The 19,500-nt window shown below is 52.0% G+C and overlaps 2 protein-coding genes across 14 annotated transcripts in view; one reads left to right on the top strand and one right to left on the bottom strand.

The window, feature by feature from the left end:
• Positions 1-5,742, bottom strand: part of FIG4 (FIG4 phosphoinositide 5-phosphatase) — a 59,381-nt gene extending 53,639 nt beyond the window's left edge. The window contains exons 1-2 of one of the 2 annotated variants that reach the window (XM_029047432.2): positions 5,677-5,742; positions 121-219 (exon numbers count right to left, since the gene is read on the bottom strand). In XM_029047432.2, coding sequence (XP_028903265.1) covers positions 121-219; positions 5,677-5,742 — 165 coding nt within the window. Of the gene's footprint in view, positions 1-120; positions 220-5,676 lie in introns of those variants that run through there. The other variant, XM_029047433.2, reaches the window with a different exon arrangement.
• Positions 5,743-9,293: 3,551 nt separating this feature from the next.
• AK9 (adenylate kinase 9) overlaps positions 9,294-19,500 on the top strand; it is a 77,122-nt gene continuing 66,915 nt past the window's right edge. For 8 of the 12 annotated variants that reach the window (XR_005661085.1, XR_003753717.1, XR_003753718.2 and 5 more), the window contains exons 1-6: positions 9,294-10,133; positions 10,405-10,559; positions 13,685-13,933; positions 15,586-15,649; positions 18,540-18,592; positions 18,926-19,022. Coding sequence is in view for 8 of the 12 variants with exons in the window: in XM_039914755.1 (XP_039770689.1) it covers positions 13,823-13,933; positions 15,586-15,649; positions 18,540-18,592; positions 18,926-19,022 (325 nt within the window). In the remaining 4 variants the exon portion in view is untranslated. Of the gene's footprint in view, positions 10,134-10,404; positions 10,560-10,927; positions 11,289-13,684; positions 13,934-15,585; positions 15,650-18,539; positions 18,593-18,925; positions 19,023-19,500 lie in introns of those variants that run through there. The other 4 variants (XM_039914752.1, XM_039914753.1, XM_039914751.1 and 1 more) reach the window with 4 other exon arrangements.

Genomic DNA, 19,500 nt, shown 5'->3' with positions numbered 1-19,500 from the left:
TGAAACCGTGCTAAGATCTTTCGGTTGGACGTTTGATTTTTATTAGTGCTTCGCACATAGTAAGCGCTTAACAAATGCCATCATTATTATGATACGAGGCGGAATTCGCACACCACTCACCTTATCGTCGATGATAACCAAATCCCTGGGCTCGGTGCGATCTATTTTCAGGACCCGATACTTCGTCTCAGCATGATTACTCCCCACCAGAAAATATCTCTGTAAAGCAAAGAAGGCGAGTCACGGGAGAGCTAAAATCACGTCTCTCTCTCTCATCTACGTGGCCGGTTATCTTCGAGGAAAAAAAATACGAGATTTTAAATCTCAGCCTTTCGTCTGAATGGTACTCGTTCGGTTCCAGGCGCTGTTCTAAGCCCCGGGGTAGATACGGGTCAGTCGCGTTGGACCACGTCCCGCGTGGGGCTCGCAGCCTTAAACCCCATTACGGGACGAGGTAACTGAGGCACGGAAAAGGGAAGCGACTTCCCCGAGGTCACGCAGCAAGCCCAGGGGCGGAGCCGGCATTAGAACTCGGCTCCTTCGGACTCCCAAGCCCCTGATCTCTCCCACGTGCCTCTCGGCGCGGGGAAGAACACCTGCACGCATCCTCAAGCCCGAGCGTTCCAGGTCACTGACGAGAGTCCGATTCAGAGTATTTACTGGGCATCGCCCCGAGGCGCTTTAGATGTTCTGCATGCAGATTCTTGGTCAGAGCTAGGCGTTCTCTGGACGGCCACCGACGCGGGCCGATCACAGCCCCCAAACGCACATCGTTCCACCAAATCAGGCTTCAAATCAAGCCGCAGTGTTCCCCGAGCGCTTTCTGCGTATGCTCATCGAGTGCTCTCCGCGTACGCGGCACCGTCCCACGCAGTCGAGCCCTCAAGGAGCTCACGGTCCGGAGATGGAGACGGCCATCACGACGGCAGGACGCGAGGGAAGGTTTAAGCGCCGCCGAGCCGGCGACGGGGTCAACGGCGAAGGAACGAACGGGAAGGGATCCGAGCAGGGGGATGCGACGGGGTGGCCGCAGGTCCCCGTCCCGGGTGGGGCTCACGGCCTCCATCCCCGTCTTCCAGGCGAGGGAACCGAGGCCCGGAAAAAGGGAGGCGACCTCCCCCGGGGGGTCACACGGCAGCCAAGCGGCGGAGCCGGGAAAACGGAAGGCCTGCCTGGCGTAAGCAGTCGCCGGATCGGTCGAACGGTCGGAAAACCGAGTCGCTTCACTCCCCCGGGCCTCAGAGACCCCGTCTGGAAAAGGGGGGTGAAGGCCGCAAGCGGGACAACCCGACGGCCTTCTATCTCCCCCAGCGCTTAGAACGGTGCTTGGACTCGGTAAGCGCCTCCCAAAGACCATCGTCGTCGTTCCGATTCAGCAGCAGAGACAATCCCCACCCGACGACGGGCTCGCAGGCTAGAATATCTCCTGTGGTAATAATAATAATAATGTTGGTATTTGTTAAGCGCTTACTATGTGCCGAGCACTGTTCTAAGCGCTGGGGTAGACACAGGGGAATCAGGTTGTCCCACGTGGGACTCACGGTCTTAATCCCCATTTTACAGATGAAGGAACTGAGGCACAGAGAAGTTAAGTGACTCGCCCAAAGTCACACAGCAGACAAGTGGCCGAGCCGGGATTCGAACCCATGAACTCTGACTCCAAAGCCCGTGCTCTTTCCACTGAGCCACGCTGTGGTCTGCGGGAGCAACCAGGTTTTATACTTCATAGGTTGGTCTACCAAAAAATAACCCACTTTGGGCATCTGACAACCATAAACTCGCATCTCCGCACGCAAGAAGGGGGAGGTCCCCACTCAGACGGACTCTCCCAAACACCCGGCGTCTCCCCCATCGTCGACCCCCTCTCGGACTAGAGATGGGGCGTTCGGGGGGAAGGGAAAGGGTCCGTGGGGGAAGGTTTTAGCGGAGGAAAGGGTTGGAGGCGGGGGGTGGCGGAAAGAGGCCAAGAGACAGAGGGGCCGGAGGTCGAGAGAGCACTTATCCCATCCCGCCTCCATTACCGCACCGTCCCCTTCGCCGACCGCCCGTCTCTCCCCTCTGCGGTCCATCCTCCGCTCCGCCGCCCGCCTCATTTTCCGTCCAAAACGCTCAGGCCGCGTCACCCCGCTCCTCGGGACCCTCCGGGGGTTGCCCACCCGCCTCCCACTGAATGTCCATCCCCTCGCCCCCTCCCACCTCGCCGGGCTGCTCTCCCGCTCCCACCCAACCGGCTCGCTCCGCTGCTCCGAGGCCGACCTTCGTCCAGCTCTCGTCCATCCGGCCGCCGACCTCCCGCCACGCCCTCCCTCCTCAAATCCGAGGGACCGCCGCTCTCCCCGGCTTCCAAACCCCGCCGAAGCCCCCATCTCCTCTTCTCCCCCTCCCTCCTGCGTCACCCTGACCAGACCTCCGGCTCGCTGCGGGAAGGGAAGGCGTCTGCTTATTCTTGCCCCGTGCTCTCCCGAGTGTTCAGCGCACAGTGAGCGCGCCGTAAATCCGATCGATTGACCGAACGGACCGAATCCGGGTCCTTCCGACTCCCGGGCTCGCGCTCTATTAGGCCGTGCCGTGTCTCCGGACGAAGATAAGCGTTTCCGATCAACAATACCAGAGACAATCATGACTATTATTATTATTATAACCTAGTAAGAACCTAACAAATACTATCATGATTATTATTATAACAGTAAGAGTTTAACAAATACCATTATAATAATAATTATTATCACTTACCATAAGAAGTCTGGTGTTTGTTACGCGCTTACTATGTGCCAAACGCTGGGTGAGGAAGTTGAGCCCTTGAAAGACCCAAGGCCCCTGACTTCCTTAATAAGTGACGGGTGCCACGTTTAATGAAATGGAGAGGATAATTAATTGTGACTTTTAAGCACTTACTGTGTGCCAAGCACCGTGGTCAGTCCCGCGTATTTGCCGAGCGCTGTGTGCAGAGCACTGTACTAAACACCTGGGGGAGCACCGACGCATTTCCTGCCCAAAAACGCACTCACCGTCCTTAAAAATTGGGGTGATAATCAGAACTGTGGGATCTGTTAAGCGCTCACTACGCGCCGAGCACTCTTCTAAGCGCCGGGGTAAATACCGGATCGACATTTCCCACACGGGCCTCACAGCCCCAAGGGGAGAGAGAAGAAGTAACGAATCCCCATTCTGCAGACGAGGCAACTGAGGCACTCAGAAGTGACCCGGCCAAGGTCACGCGGCAGAGCCAGAATCCGAACCCAGGCCCTCGGACTCCCGGGCCCCAGCTCTTACCACTAGGTTGCACTGCCCTTCTGCAAAAGATAGAAAATTCAAATGGCTTTTGCTCAGGGTAAAGTTTGACTACTTCCGCGGTAACCGGATTGTTAAAAAGGTAGAACGATTACGCTTAAAGAAACGATCCTTTTATTCTCTTCTGCGGTAACCAGATTGTAAAAAAGTAGAATGATTCCACTTAAAGAAAGAATCCTTTTATTCTCTTCTGTGGTAACCATATTGCTTAAAAAGTAGAACGATTACGCTTAAAGAAACAATTCTTTTATTCTCTTCTGCGGTAACCACGTTGCCAAAAAAGCAGAATGATTACAGTTAGAGAAACAATCCTTTTATTCTCTTCTGCGGTAACCAGATTGTTAAATTATTCTCTTCTGCAGTAACCGTACTGCCAAAAAAGCAGAATGATCACAGTTAAGGAAACAATTCTTTTATTCCCTTCTGCGGTAACCAGATCGCTAAAAAAGCAGAATGATTACAGTTAAAGAAACAATCCTTTTATTCTCTTCTACGGTAACCAGATTGTTAATAAAGTAGAATGATTACACTTAAAGAACAATTCTTTTATTCTCTTCTACGGTAACCATATCGCTTAAAAAGTAGAATGACTACACTGAGACAATTCTTTTATTCTCTTCGGCAGTAACCGGATTGCCAAAAAAGCAGAATGATCACAGTTAAGGAAACAATTCTTTTATTCCCTTCTGCGGTAACCAGATCGCTAAAAGAGTAGAACGATTACGGTTCAAGAAACAATCCTTTTATTCCCTTCTGCGGTAACCAGATCGCTAAAAAAGTAGAACGATTACGGTTCAAGAAACAATCCTTTTATTCTCTTCTGCGGTAACCAGATTGTTAAAAAAAAAAAAAAGTAGAATGATTACACTTAAAGAGACAATTTGTTTATTCTCTTCTACGGTAACCGTACTGCCAAAGAAATAGAATGATTACAGGTAAGGAAACAATTCTTTTATTCTCCTCTGCGGTAACCAGATTGCTAAAAAAGTAGAATGATCACGATTAAAAGAACAATCCTTTTATTCTCCTCTGCGGTAACCAGATTGTTAAAAAAAAGTACAATGATCACTGTGAAAGAAAGAATTCTTTTATTCTCTTCTGAAAAGTCTATCACCCCCCTGGAGAACACATGAATATTCCCCAGGCGACTCCAAACAATCGTGGTGGACCTCTTTTCTGTCAAATAGTTAGTAAACCCCCACCTGTCAACCTTCCTTTCCTTCAGTCGTATTTATCGAGCGTGGCTCACTGGAAAGAGCACGGGCTTTGGAGTCAGAGGTCATGGGTTCGAACCCCCCCGGCTCTACCACTCGTCAGCTGTGTGACTCTGGGCAAGTCACTTAACTTCTCGGTGCCTCAGTTACCTCATCTGTAAAATGGGGATTAAGACTGTGAGCCCCACGTGGGACGACCTGATTCCCCTGTGTCTACCCCAGCGCTTAGAACAGTGCTCGGCACAGAGTAAGCGCTTAACAAATACCAACATTATTATTATTATTATCGAGCGCTTACTCTGTGCAAAGCACTGAACCGAGCGCTTGGGAGAGGACACTCCCAAACCAGCCACGTTCCCCGCCCACAAGGAGCCGCGTCCTGCAGGGGGGCAAGAGGAGGGGGACAAGAGGGTGGAGGGGAAGGGGATGGGGGGCAAGAGGATGAGGTCGGGGCAGGAGATGGGGCCGGTGGGTAGGAGCGGGGGGCAAGAGCAGAGGGGGCCAAGGGGGTAGGTCGGGGCCAGAGCAGGGCCGAGGGGCAGAAGATGGGGTCAGGGGGTGGGAGCAGGGGGCAAGAGGGGAGGGGGCAAGAGGATGGGGGGCAAGAGGGTATGGCCGGAGCCCAGGGGCAGAGCCAAGGGGCAGGAACAGTGGGCAAGAGAAGAGGGGGAAGAGGAAGGGGGGCAAGAAGGAACGGCCAGGGCCCAGGGGCAGAGCCAAGGGGCAGGAACAGGGGGCAAGAGGAGAAGGGGGAAGATGTTGGGGGAAAAGAGGATGGGGGGCCAGAAGATGGGGGGCAAGAGGGTAGGGTCAAGGGCCAGGGGCAGGGCCAAAGGGAAAAGGTGGGGTCGGGGGTGGGGCAAGGGGCAAGGAGAGGGGACAAAAGGGGAAGAGGATGGGGGAAATGAGGGTGGGGGAAATGAGGGTGGGGGAAAAGAGGGTGGGGGAAAAGAGGGTGGGAGGCAAGAGGATGGGGTCGGGGCAGGAGACGGGGCCAGTGGGTAGGAGCAGGGGGAAGGAGCAGGGGGCAAGGGCAGTTGGGGGCAGAGGAAGGGGAGCAAGAGGGTAGGTCAGGGGCCAGGTGCCGGGCCAACGGGCAGAAGATGGGACCGGGGGCAAGAGGAGGGGGTCAGGGGTCAAGAGGGTGGGGTGAGGGGGTCAATCTACTTACAGCTCTGGTCTCGTAGAGCACCAGCTTCTGGACGGAGCTGATGATGGGGGCGGCGGGGGCGGGCATGGCGGGGCCGTGGGGGGGGGGATCTGCCCTTCGCCCCCCGTGGGCAGGGGCAGGGGATGGGGCAGGAGAAGGGGGCAGGAGAAGGGGGCAGGAGATGGGGGCAGGAGATGGGGGCAGGAGATGGGGGCAGGAGATGGGGGCAGGAGATGGGGGCAGGAGATGGGGGCAGGGGCAGGCAGTCCCGAGGCGCGCAGCCGCAGAAGCCGCCCTGCCGGGGGCCCCAACGGCACTTCCGGGTTGAGCACCGAGTCGGAGGACCTAACCATCGAGTCGCCGCGCAGAGCGCCCCCTCCTCCCCGGCGCCAGCACGGCTTCCGGCCCCGCGGCCGCCATTTTCCTTGAGGGCGAGAAGGTTCTTTGGGGGAGGCGGGGGCCTGGGGCTCCGGAGGCGTTTCTGAGGTCCTGGGGGGCTCCTCAAGGGGGGACAGTCCTGGGTTCTGATCCCGCCTGCCACGGGTCCGCCGTGGGACCTCGGGCCGCTCGCCTGACCGCTCGGGCCCTCAGTGACCTCATCCGCAAAATGGGGATGGGGCGGGGAGCCTCCCTCACCCCAGCGCTCAGCACGGGGCTCGGCACGTAGGAGGCGCCTGACAGACACCGCGGTCATCGGTATTATCCTTACATAGCAGGGCTTAATAATAATAATAATAATAATGTTGGAATTTGTTAAGCGCTCACTACGTGCCGAGCCCTGTACTAAGCGCTGGGGGAGATACAGGGTCAGCAGGTTGTCCTACGTGAGGCTCCCAGGCTTCATCCCCATTTGACAGATGAGGTCACTGAGGCCCAGAGAAGCGGAGTGACTCGCCCACAGTCGCACAGCTGACAAGTGGCGGAGCCGGGATTCGAACCCATGACCTCTGACTCCCAAACCCGGGCTCTTTCCACTGAGCCACGCTGCTATTATCATCATCATTATTATCACCATTATTATTGTTATCATTATTATCATGAGGAGCAGCGTGGCTCAGTGGAAAGAGCCCGGGCTTGGGAGTCAGAGGTCATGGGTTCGAATCCCGGCCCCGCCACTTGTCGGCTATGTGACTGTGGGCGAGTCACTTCGCTTCTCTGTGGCTCAGTTCCCTCGTCTGTAAAAGGGGGATGAAGACTGTGAGCCCCACGTGGGACAACCTGATTCCCCTTTGTCTACCCCAACGCTTAGAACGGTGCTCAGCACATAGTAAGCGCTTAACAACTACCAACATTATTATTATTATCCGTCATCATCGTCATCATCATCACCATTATTATCATCATCGTTATTATCATCATCACCATTAAATCATTATCATCATCATTATTACTATCATGATTACAACATAGTCGGCACTTAACAAATACCATCGTGCTTTTTATTATTATAACAGGAAGAGCCTCACAAATATCATGATTATCATTGCTGTTATAACCTAGTAGGAACTTAACAAACACCACCCTGATGATGATTATTATAACCTAGTGAGAACTTAATAAATACCATCGTTACTATCATTGGATAGTAGCGCTTAAGAAAGACCATCATTATCATTACTATTATCATCATCATCATCATCATCACCATCGTGATTACAACGTAGCGCTGAACAAACACCATCATGATTTTTATTATTCTTATAACAGGAAGAGCTTCAGGAATATCATGATTATCATTACTATTACAGCCTAGCAGGAACTTAACAAACACCACCCTGATGATGATTATTATAACCTAGTGAGAGCTTAATAAATACCATCTTTATTATTATTATCATTATTATTATAACAGTAAGAGCTTAACAAATACCATCATCATAATTAGTATTATAACAGTAAAAGCTTCACAAATACCATCGTGATTCTTATGACGGTAACAGCCTAAGAAATCCCATCACAATTATCATTATTACCATCACATAGTAAAAGCTTAAGAGATACCGTCGTGATTATTTTTATTATAACCTAGTAAGAGCTTAACAAATACCATCATCATCATTATTACTGTAACAGGAAGAGCTTAACAAATATCATGATTATTATTGCTATTATAACCTAGCAAGGACAAATACCATCTTTTACGAGATGTTCTTCCCCTTGACGCTGTTTAGTGCCATTGTTCTTGTCCGTCCGTCTCCCCCGATTAGACTGTAAGCCCGTCAAACGGCCGGGACCGTCTCTATCTGTTGCCGACGTGTTCATCCCAAGCGCTTAGTACAGTGCTCTGCACATAGTAAGCGCTCAATAAATACTATTGAATGAAATACCATCCTGATTAATATTATTATTATAACAGGAAGAGCTTGACAAATATCATCATGATTATTATTATAACATAGTAAGAACTTAACAAACATTATCATAATTATTATTATCACCTAGTAAGAACTTAACAAATACCACGATGATGATGATGATTATTACTACTATAACAGAAAGGGCTTAACAAATACCATAATAATAATTATTATTATAACAGAGCTTAACAAATGCCATCATGATAATAATAATCATTATAACAGTAAGAGCTTAACAAACACCGTCATGATTATTATTACTATAACAGTAAGGGCTGAACAAATGCCATCATAATAATTATTATTATAACAGGAAGAGCTGAACCAATACCATCATGATCATTATTCCTATAACCTAGTAAATGTTTAAGCAATACCGTCATGATTATCATCATTATAACCTAGTAAGAGCTTAGTAAATACCAGCATCATCATTATTATCGTGATAACCTAGTAGCGCTTAAGAAATACCATCATCGTTATTATTATCACGATTACAACATAGTCAGCGCTTAACAAATACCATCATGATTTTTATGATGATTATTATAACGGGAAGAGCTTCACAAACACCATCATCGTGATTATTATTATTATTACAGGAAGAGCTTCACAAATATCACGATTATCATTACTATTATAACCTAGTACGAGCTTAACGAAGACCATCCCGATGATGATGATGATTATTATAACCTAGTAAGAGCTTAACAGATATTATCTCGATGAAGATGATGCTCATAACCTAGTAAGAGCTTAACAAAGACCATCCCGATGATGACGATGACGATTATAACCTAGTAAGAGTTTAACAGAGACCATCCCGATGATGATGATGACGATTATAACCTAGTAAGAGCTTAACAGAGACCATCGTGATGATGATGATGATGATGATTATAACCTAGTAAGAGCTTAACAGAGACCATCGTGATGATGATGATGATGATGATTATAACCTAGTAAGAGCCTAACGGAGACCGTCCTGATGAAATGACGGTCATAACCTAGTAAGAGCTTAATAAAGACCATCCCGATGATGATAATAATAATGATAATGTTGGTATTTGTTAAGCGCTTACTATGTGCCGAGCACTGTTCTAAGCGCTGGGGTAGACACAGGGGAATCAGGTTGTCCCACGTGGGGCTCACAGTCTTAATCCCCATTTTAAAGATGAGGGAACTGAGGCACAGAGAAGTTAAGTGACTTGCCCAGAGTCACACAGCCGACAAGTGGCAGAGCTGGGATTCGAACTCATGAGCCCTGACTCCAAAGCCCGTGCTCTTTCCACTGAGCCACGCTGCTTCTCCAATTACGATGACGATCGTAACCTAATGAGCGCTTAACAAAGTCCACCCTGATGAAGATGATTATTATGACCCAGTTAAGAGCTTATGAAAGATCATCCTGATGATGATTATTATAACCCAGTAAGAGCTTAACAAACGCCATCCTGATGATGATGACGATCATCATAACAGAAAGAGCTTAACCAACACCGCCATCATCATCATTATTATTATAATAACGGGACGAGCTTGTCAAACATCACCATCGTCATCACTGTCATAACCCAGTAAGAGCTCAACGAAGACCATCGGCGTCATCGGTATTATTCTAACGCGGAGAGCTTCACGAATATCAGGATTGTCATCGCTATTATAACCTAGTAAGGCCTTAACAGACAGCCCGATGACGACGACGAGGATCGTAGCGTAGCAAGAGCGTAACGGAGACCCTCTGATGACGAAGATGACGATCATAAACCAGCAAGAGCTTAACGGAGACCATCCCGATGAAGATGATCATTATAACCTAGCGAGAGCTTAACGGAGACCGTCCCGATGATGATGATCATAGACTAGCGAGAGCTTAACGGAGACCATCCCGATGAAGATGACGATTGTAACCTAGCGAGAGAGTTTAACGGAGATCATCCCGATGATGCCGATGACGATTATAACCTAATGAGAGCCTCACAGAGACCATCCCGATGATGCCGATGACGATTATAACCTAATGAGAGCCTCACAGAGACCATCCCGATGATGATGATGATGATGATTATAACCTAGTGAGAGCCCAACAGAGACCATCCTGATGATGACGATTATAAGCCGGTAAGAGCTCAACAGATACCATCCCGATCATTATTAGAACTAGCGAGAGCCTAACGGAGACCGTCCTGATGAAGATGATGATTATAACCTAGCGAGAGCCTAACGGAGACCACCCCGATGAGGATGACGATTGTAACCTAGTGAGAGTTTAACGGAGCTCGCCCCGATGCTGCTGCTGACGATTATAACCTAATGAGAGCCTAACAGAGACCATCCCGACGATGACGGCTACGATGATTAAAACTCCCTCTTTTTTCCCCGTCTCCCCTAGGATTCGCGGGCTCCCGCCGGCAGGGACGCGGGCGAAGGATCCGGCCCCTCCCCCCGCCCCTCCTCCCGCCCCGGCCGTTTTCCCGCCGCCATGGCAACGGCGGCGCATCCCGCCGCAGGCCGAGGATTCCCGGGCCCCGCCGGCCGGGCCTCCCGGTAGGTGCTTCCCCCCCCCCCCCCCGCCCCTCGGTCGATCGTCCCGGCTCCGGGAGAAGCGATCCCGAGTCCTCCTCCCAAGCCTGGCCGGGGACGGCCTCTCCCGGGCGTCCGGTACAGAGCCGTGCACGCGGGAGACGCTCGGTACCGTGCTCCGCGCACGGGAGGCGCTCAGTACGGTGCCGTGCACGCGGGGGGCGTTCGGTACCGTGCCGTGCGCACGGGCCCCGCGCTCCGCACACGGGAGGCGCTCGGTACGGTGCCGTGCACACGAGAGGCGTTCGGGACAGTGCCGTGCGCACGGGAGGCGCCGAGTAAAGACGGAGGAATGAATGACTCCTCCCGCTTCCCCCCCCCCGTCATTCCTGTTTTCCCGCCCCCATCTCCTCCTCTCCCAGTTCTTCCCTCCCAGATTGGGCCGGGATCGGCCTTAAGGCCTTCTTGCCCGCACACTCCCTTCGGCCTGCCCGAATCGGGGGTATCTATTGAGCGCTCACCGTGTGCGGGGCGCTGGGCCGACCGTCGGGGAGAGTGGAAGCGGTTTGGCCTCTCTGAATCGGGGGTATCTATTGAGCGCTCACCGTGTGCGGGGCGCTGGGCCGACCGTTGGGGAGAGTGGAAGCCGTTTGGCCTCTCTGAATGGGGGGGATCTATTGAGCGCTCACCGTGCGCACAGCACCGTGTCGACCGTCGGGGAGAGTTGAAGCGATTTGGCCTTTCCGAATCGGGGTATTTATTGAGCGCTCACCGTGTGCGGAGCGCTGGGCCGACCGTCGGGGAGAGTAGAAGCGGTTTGGCCTCTCTGAATAGGGGGTATCTATTGAGCGCTCACCGTGTGCGGGGCGCTGGGCCGACCCCCCGGGAGAGGGGAAGCGGTTTGGCCTTTCTAAATGGGTATTTATCAGGTGCTCACTGTGTGCGGAGCACCGGGCCGACCGCCTGGGAGAGTGGAAGCCGCGCGGCCTTTCCGAATCGGGGGGATTTATTGAGCGGTCGCCGCGTGCAGAGCGCTGCGCCGACGGCTCGGGAGAGCGGGACCAGTCCGGCGTGGCGGAAGGGGCGCGGACCTGGCAGGTGGAAGGTCGTGGGTTCTGATCCCGCCACCGCCGCTTGTCTGCCGGGGGGCTTTGGGCAAGTCACTTCATTTCTCTGGGCCTCAGTTCCCTCATCTGGAAAATAGGGACTGCGAGCCTCCCTCGGGACAACCCGATGACCCTGTATCTCCTCCCCCAGCGCCTAGAACAGTGCTCTGTACCTAGTAAGCGCTTAACAGATACCAACGTTATTAGCATTATAATAGCGAGCGCTAAACAAGGGCCGTACCGATCACTAAGCGCCGGGGCGGATCCAAGGAAATCCGGCCGGACACGGTCTCCGTCCCTAGTGGGACGCGCGGTCTCCATCCCCATTTTGCAGATGAGGTCCCCGAGGCCCGGAGGAGGGGCCGGGGACACCGGCGGCCAAGCCGGACTGATTGGTTGATTCATTCGGTCGTATCTGTTGAGCCCTTACCGTGGGCAGAGCACCTTCCCTGCCCACAGTGAGCGCGCAGTCTAGAGGGGGACGCAGACATTAATATACTCAAGTAGAGAAAGAAGGAAGGAAAGAAAGAAAGAAAAGAAAGAGAAAAAGGAGGGGGGAGGAGACATTAATATACATAAATAGAGAAAGAAGGAAGGAAAGAAAAGAAAGAGAAAGAGAAAAGGGGGAAGCAGACGTTAATATACATAAATAGAGAGAGAAGGAAGGAAAGAAAAGAAAGAGAAAAAGAAGAGGGGGAAGCAGACATTAATATACATAAATAGAGAAAGAAGGAAGGAAAGAAAAGAAAGAGAAAAAGAAGAGGGGGAGACAGACGTTAATATACATAAATAGAGAAAGAAAAAGAAAGAGAAAGAAAAAGAAGAGGGGGAAACAGACATTAATATACACGAATAGAGAAGGAAGGTAGGAAAGAAAGAAAAGAAAGAGAAAAAGAAAAGGGGGAAACAGACATTATACATAAGTAGAGAAAGAAGGAAAGAAAGAAAAGAGAGAAGGAAAAAGAAGAGGGGGAGACAGACGTTAATATACATGAATAGAGAAAGAAGGAAGGAAAGGAAGAAAGAAGGGGAGACACATTAGTATACATAAGTAGAGAAAGAAGGAAGGAAAGAAAGAAAGAAAGAGAAAGAAGAGGGGGAGACAGACATTAATATACACACATAGAGGAAGAAGGAAGGAAGGAAAGAAAGAACATAAAGATAAAGAAGAGGGGGGAGACAGACGTTGATATACACGAATAGAGAAGGAAGGAAAGAAAGAGGAAGAAAGAGAAAGGGAAGTAAGGGAAAAAGAAAGGGAAGTAAGGAAGAAAGGGAAGAAAGAAAAGGGAAGTAAGGAAAAAAGAAAGGGAAGTAAGAGAGAAAGAAAGGGAAATGAGGAAGAAAGAAAGCCATCCAAACCGGATTGATTCATTCATTCCATCGTATTTATTGAGCCCTTACTGTGTGCAGAGCACTGGGCTAAGAGCTTGGCAGTTCAGCCATAAAGAGAGACGGTCCCCCCCCACGACGGGCTCACGGTCTAGGAGGGGGGAGCCAGCCAGCAAAACAAACAGGCATCGACAGCATCAATATAAATGCACAGGATCAGAGATATATATGCCCAAGATATTTTCTTCATTTGAAAGATTTGCATTCTAAATAAATATCCTGGGCCGGAGAAAGAGGGAAGGGAGGTGAGGTAGGAGGGGGGCCGCGCGACGGAGAGCTCGGAGCCCGAGAGTGAGGAGTTGGGGCTCCACGGGACCCCTGACCCTCCGACCCCCGGGCTCCGCCCGCCACCCTGACGTCAGGACTGTGGTCTTCGCGCCGCCCGAGCCGGCCGGAGATTTCCGAAGCGCTCACGCCGTGCCGGGCGCCGTCCCGAGCCGTGGGAGAGACTCACACCCGGGAATGTCATCGCCTCTCCCGGACTGGCCGGATCACATCCGTCCCCGCTTCGTCCCAACGACCGACCTCCTCGTTATCCCCTTCCCCCCCGGCCCCGTGCTTAGAGCGCCCGCCGTTCACCTGCCCGTTACCTGTATTTTTTCTCATTTATCTTTTCCTCTTACTCGCGTCTCCGTCTCCTGTGTGCCCTAGATGGGAAGGTCCATTCTGGGGTGACTTCGCCCCCTCAGAAGAGCTTGACCTGGCTAAGAGCAGCCCTATTCAACGCGCTTCTTCCTCGCCCGTCGTTACCTCGATCGCGTCTCCTTGCAGGATCGCCTCGACCCCGTCATGGCGTCGAGGGAAGAGACCCATCCCTTTGTAGATATATTCGGGGAAGATGAAGCCGAGGAGGCCTTTTTGCTGTCCAAACCCGTCTGCGTGGTCATATTTGGAAAACCGGTAAGCCGTACCTTCGGATTTGTTTTTCCCAACGATGTCCGTTGGACGCGTGCCGTGTGCCGGCCACCGTACCGAGCTGGGGCTGATGGAAGACGGTCCGGACGCACGCGGTCTTCATCCCCGTTTTACAGATGAGGGATCTGAGGCCCGGGGAAGTCCCGCATCTCGTCCGAGGTCACGGAGCGGACAGGCGGCGGAGCCGGGATTAGAACCCGGGTCCCCCGTCTCCCCGGCCCGGTCTGTTTCCGCTCGCTCACGCTCCTTTTCGATGTTGGATTTTGCCCCTTCCCGCCGAATTCTACGTATCCGCCGCAACCTCACGGTTCTTTCACATTAAGACGTCTCTTCCAGGGTGGAACTGGGAAAGGTCCGCCGAGGTAATCGATCCGGTGGCTTCCTCCTTCCCGAATCGAGACCGTTCCTGCAAATCCAAGAAAAGCAGTTAGTTGCCCGTCCTGTTCCAAAGCATTCTGGGGAAAGGGACGCTAGCAAATCCCTCGGTAACCCTTTCCCACCGTCTAAATAGCCAGTTCTGGCAAACGATTTGGCTAATTCGTATCGGTCAGGTGGATTTTGGCCTCACGACTACCGCTGTCCCGCACCGTGGGGTTTGGGACAGCGGATATCTCAAGATTCGGTCGTATCTTTCGAGAGCTTCCAGCGGGCGGAGGACCGTACCGAGCGCTTGGGAGGTCCGATTCGGCAACAGACGGAGACGATCCCCACCCCACAGGGGGCTCCCAGTCCGGACGGGGGGAGACAGACGACGAAACGAGTAGAAAGGCCTATAGGCAGCGGGTCTGCTATGAACCTCGTACGCAATAATGATAATAATAGCGATAAGAATGGGATTTTTGAAGCACGTACTCTATTCTCCTTGCCCGCGGCTTTCAAGCGTTCAGTCGGCTTGCTCCCTCCTACCTCTCCGTACCCATTTCCCGTGACATCCAAGTCCCTATAATGCCAACTCCCTCTCCTCTCGAGCTCCTCTGACCGCCGGCCGATCCTTAGCCCGCGTCCTCCCTCCGATCCCTCCCGTTTCCTCCCCGCCGACAGTCCGGCGGCGAGGCAGAAGGGCGAGTCGGCCCCCCGACTTACGCGGAAATATCGTTTTGCCTCTCCTTCCTCCGGTCCCCTCGTCGGTCTCCATTCGTCCGGTCGGGCGGCCGTGTCTAGGGAGCGCCTACTGTGCGCAGAGCGCCCTACTAGCGTGCGCGCCCCACGTGGGACAGCCCGATGACCTCGGCATCTCCCCCCGCGCTTAGAATGGCGCTCGGCGCAGGGCGGGCGCTCGACCGGCACCGTCGTTAGTATTAGAACCGATGCTCTGGAATTCGACAAGAAATGTCATTAGCTGCCCGGCAGTGCGGGAAAATCTGAAAAGGCTACGACGACCGGAAAAGAAAACCGGTTAAGGGATCGCTGGATGATTCGGGAGGTGACTTGTGGTAAATTCCAACACCCCGAATGTGACTTACGGTAAATTCTGATGCCACGGATGAATATGGAAATTACTGAAGGCACAGAGTTGGAACTTGTTATATGTGCTGCTGGGGAAACATTATTTTGAAGTCTCTTTCCAGGGGTATCGATTTAACTTGCATCTTCTATTGATGCTTAATAAATTAGTGAAAACGTCTCCTTTTTTGTAGGGGATCGGAAAGACCACGTTAGCCCAAAAAATATCGCAGGCGTGGAAGTGCGAATGCATCGAAGGTGAGCGCGATCCGCACGATAGATATCGTCGGGACGCCGGCGGTTTCCGGTCTCCTATTTCCTCTGTATTCAGGCCCCCTTGTCGAAATCAAGCTGAATAGAACGTGAGCCGTCCCCGAGATCTGCCATCCCTCTCGTGCTAGTGAAGAAGGAAATTAAACCCCTCTGCTGAAGTTTCTTCACCTCCCCCTCTCAGGCCCACAGCTCTTGTGAACGTCGTTCTTACTTATGTATTTATTTACACAGCCAACGCCCGATAAACGTCGATTGCTTTCGTAAAACTCGAATCGATTTTCCGAAACCACGCTCGGATCTCCGTCCTCCGGACGGCTGATATCTGCCCCGCCGCCCACCCCGCGGCCCTTACGTCAGTCTGTTATGTATGATAAATGACTTACTGGGCTTCATTCATTATTTACTTGACTCGTCTCCCCCTCTAGACCGTAAGCTCCTTATGGGCAGGGAACGTATCCGCCGATTCTCGGTATCGTTCGGTCGTATTTATTGAGCCCTTACGGTGCGCAAAGGACTGTACTGGGCACTTGGGAGGGTAACATATAGCAATAAACAGACACATTCCCTGCCCACAGTGAGTGCGCAGTCTAGAGGGGGAGACGGACATTAATATACAAAAGTAGAGAAAGAAGGAAGGAAAGAAAGGAAGAAAAGAAAAGAAAGAAAAAAAGAAAGAAAAAGAAGAGGGGGAGACGGACATTAATGTACATAAATAGAGAGAGAAGGAAGGAAAGAAAGAAAAGAAAGAGAAAGGAAAAGAAGAGGGGGAGGCAGACATTAATATACATAAATAGAGAAAGAAGGAAGGAAAGAAAGAGGAAGAAAGAAAAAGAAAGGGAAGTAAAGAAGAAAGAAAGGGAAGTAAGGAAGAAAGAAAGGAAGGGAAGTAAAGAAGAAAGAAAGGGAAGTAAGGGAGAAAGGGAAGTAAGGAAAAGGAAGGAAGGAAGAAAGGGAAGGAAGGAAAAAGAAAGGAAGGGAAGGAAGGAAAAAGAAAGGAAGGGAAGGAAGGAAGAAAGAAAGGAAGGGAAGTAAGAAAGGCAGGGAAGTAAAGAAGAAAAAAGGGAAGTAAGGAAGAAAAGGAAGTAAGGAAAAAAGAAAGGAAGGGAAGTAAGGAAGGAAGAAAGGGAAAGAAAAAAGAAAGGAAAGGAAGGAAGAAAGGAAGGGAAGTAAGGAAGAAAGAAAGAAAGGGAAGTAAGGAAGAAAGAAAGGGAAGTAAGAAAGAGAGAAAGGACGGGCGGGTGGAAGGACGGACGGATAAGTGACTCACCCACAAGCTCACGCGGTCGACGTACGGCAGAGCCGGGATCAGAACCCAGGTCCTTCCGACTTCGTGGACCGGGCTCTACCCGCTAGGCCTCGGTGCTTCTCTTCGCCCTGCGTAGACGATACCACTTTTCTTCCCATCTCCCGAGCCCGAATCCTGGGCGTCGTCCTCGACTCAGTCGATCTGGTCTGCCGTGCCCTCGCCGGGGCTCAGACCAGTGCTCCGCACACAGTAAGCGCCTCGTAAACACGGCCGAATGAGCGAATACGGTACGGTAGAGTGGGTAGACGTGCTCCCTGCCTTCGCCGACCCGGTCTTTTCCCGGTTCTCCTCCTATCCGAGCCGACCAAGCTCCCCGACCTTCGGAGATCGCAGAGAGAAAATTCATTAATGACCCAGAGCGACCGGCGGCTACGGGAGAACACCGAAGTCCAGGTCGGATGGGTGACCCGGAGGTTTGCGATCACACGGGGATCTCCGATCGATCCGTCGATCGACTGCCGACCCGGGGTTCCGACGGATCACCGGACCGGGCCCTTGTGCCGGACCGGCTCCTTGGGGTGACGCCGACAAGCCGCCCGCGGGTCACGCTCACATCCAAATGGCCCCACGCTCACCGTCCTCTCTATCCCAGGTGGAGCGTGGAGGGAGTCAGAGACAACGCCACGCCTCACTCGTTCATTCATCCGTCGCCTCGCATGTACTGAGCGCTTACCGAGTGCGGAGGACTGTGCTAGGCGCTGGGAAAGTACCGTTCAGGGACAGTCCTTGCCCACAATGGGCTCACAGTCTGGTAGTCACCACCGGCTCGTCCTGTTTACTTCCCTTTCTTTCTTCCTTACTTCCCTTTCTGTCTTTTTCTTTCTTCCTTACTTCCCTTTCTTTCTGCCTTACTTCCCTTTCTTTCTTCCATTTTTTCTTCCTTCCCTTTCTTTCTTCCCTTTCTCTCTGCCTTACTTCCCTTTGTCTTTCTTTCTTCCTTACTTCCCTTTCTTTCTTCCCTTTTTTTCTTCCTTCCCTTTCTTTCTTCCTTCCCTTTCTTTCTGCCTTACTTCCCTTTCTGTCTTTCTTTCTTACTTCCCTTTCTTTCTGCCTTCCTTCCCTTTCTTTCTGCCTTCCTTCCCTTTCTTTCTGCCTTACTTCCCTTTCTTTCTGTCTTTCTTCCTTACTTCCCTTTCTTTCTTCCTTCCCTTTCTTTCTGCCTTCCGTCCCTTTCTTTCTGCCTTACTTCCCTTTCTTTCTTCCTTACTTCCCCTTCTTTCTGCCTTCCTCCCCTTTCCTTCTTCCTTACTTCCCTTTTCTTCCTCACTTCCCTTTCTTTCTTCCCTTCCTTTCTTCCTTACTTCCCTTTTTTCTTCCTCACTTCCCTTTCTTGCTGTCTTTCTTTCTTCCTTACTTCCCTTCCTTTCTTTGAATCCCCCTAACCCTCCGTCGCTGGACTACCACAAAGGAAGCCCGGATTCCGCCCAGGGAGGAAACCTCTCCCCTGGCCTCCGGCAGCGGAATAGCGACCGACGACTCGCTCTGCGTCGCGTCTGGCCCCGCGGCTATTTTTCGGTGGTTTTCCTGGCAGCTCTACCCGGTTTATTTACGTCCCGCCCGCCTTCTCAGCTTTGCAGATCATCGAAGAGAACATGGCCGCCGATGGCGAATGCGGACAGACGGTGAGTGGAGGGCGCCTCCCGCGGAGTCTCTCGGACCGCGGGGAGGCTCAGCGGGCAGGTATCGTGGAGCGGCCCGTGGTGGGTGGAAAGAGCCCGGGCTTGGGAGGCAGAGGTCACGGGTTCGAGTCCCGGCTCCGCCCTTGCCAGCCGGGTGACCGTGGGCAAGTCGCTCCGCTTCTCTGTGTCTCAGTGACCTCATCTGGAAAACGGGGATGAAGACCGGGAGCCTCACGCGGGACAACACGATGACCCCGAATCTCCCACGGCGCTTAGAACGGCGCCGGGCGCACAGTGAGCGGTAACAAATACCAATATCGTTATTATTTTTTCTAGCTTCAAGATCTACTCCTCAAGGGGCACGATATTCCGGAGGAATTGGTGGCCAAGATGTTACTGGAGAAGCTCAACTCTCCAGAGGTCGCCCATTTAGGTAGGTCTTCGATTTCCGCTCTCTAAATCCACCCGGATAATGTGACTCTCGCCTTAACTTCGATCTGCTGATATTTCCTTTCCCTAACCGATCGGTAAGAGATTTCAAGGCGCCCCCGTCTTCCAACAGGACGTGCGGGGAGAATGGCATTGTATCTCGGCCTCCCCCTGTAGCGATTTTCTCCAGAAACCCATTCGAAGCTGCTCATTGATAGTTATATTAGAAATAATAATCATTCTCATCACAGTAATAATGTTGGTATCCGTTAGGCGCTTACCGACCGAGTCACGGACGCATACTGTACGCGCCGCGTTTTCCCCTTCGCCCCAGTGGGAGTTGCGGTAGAGAGAGCGTTGAACGATGACGATGATTCATTCGTTCGATAGTGTTTATTGAGCGCTTACTATGTGCAGAGCACTGTACTAAGCGCTTGGAATGTACAAGTGGGCACAGTCCCTGCCCTCTGACGGGCTCACAG

The sequence above is a fragment of the Ornithorhynchus anatinus genome, chromosome 19 (genome assembly GCF_004115215.2).
Source record: "Ornithorhynchus anatinus isolate Pmale09 chromosome 19, mOrnAna1.pri.v4, whole genome shotgun sequence".
Classification (NCBI taxonomy): Eukaryota; Metazoa; Chordata; class Mammalia; order Monotremata; family Ornithorhynchidae; genus Ornithorhynchus; species Ornithorhynchus anatinus.
This window is presented reverse-complemented; position numbering and strand designations above follow the sequence as displayed.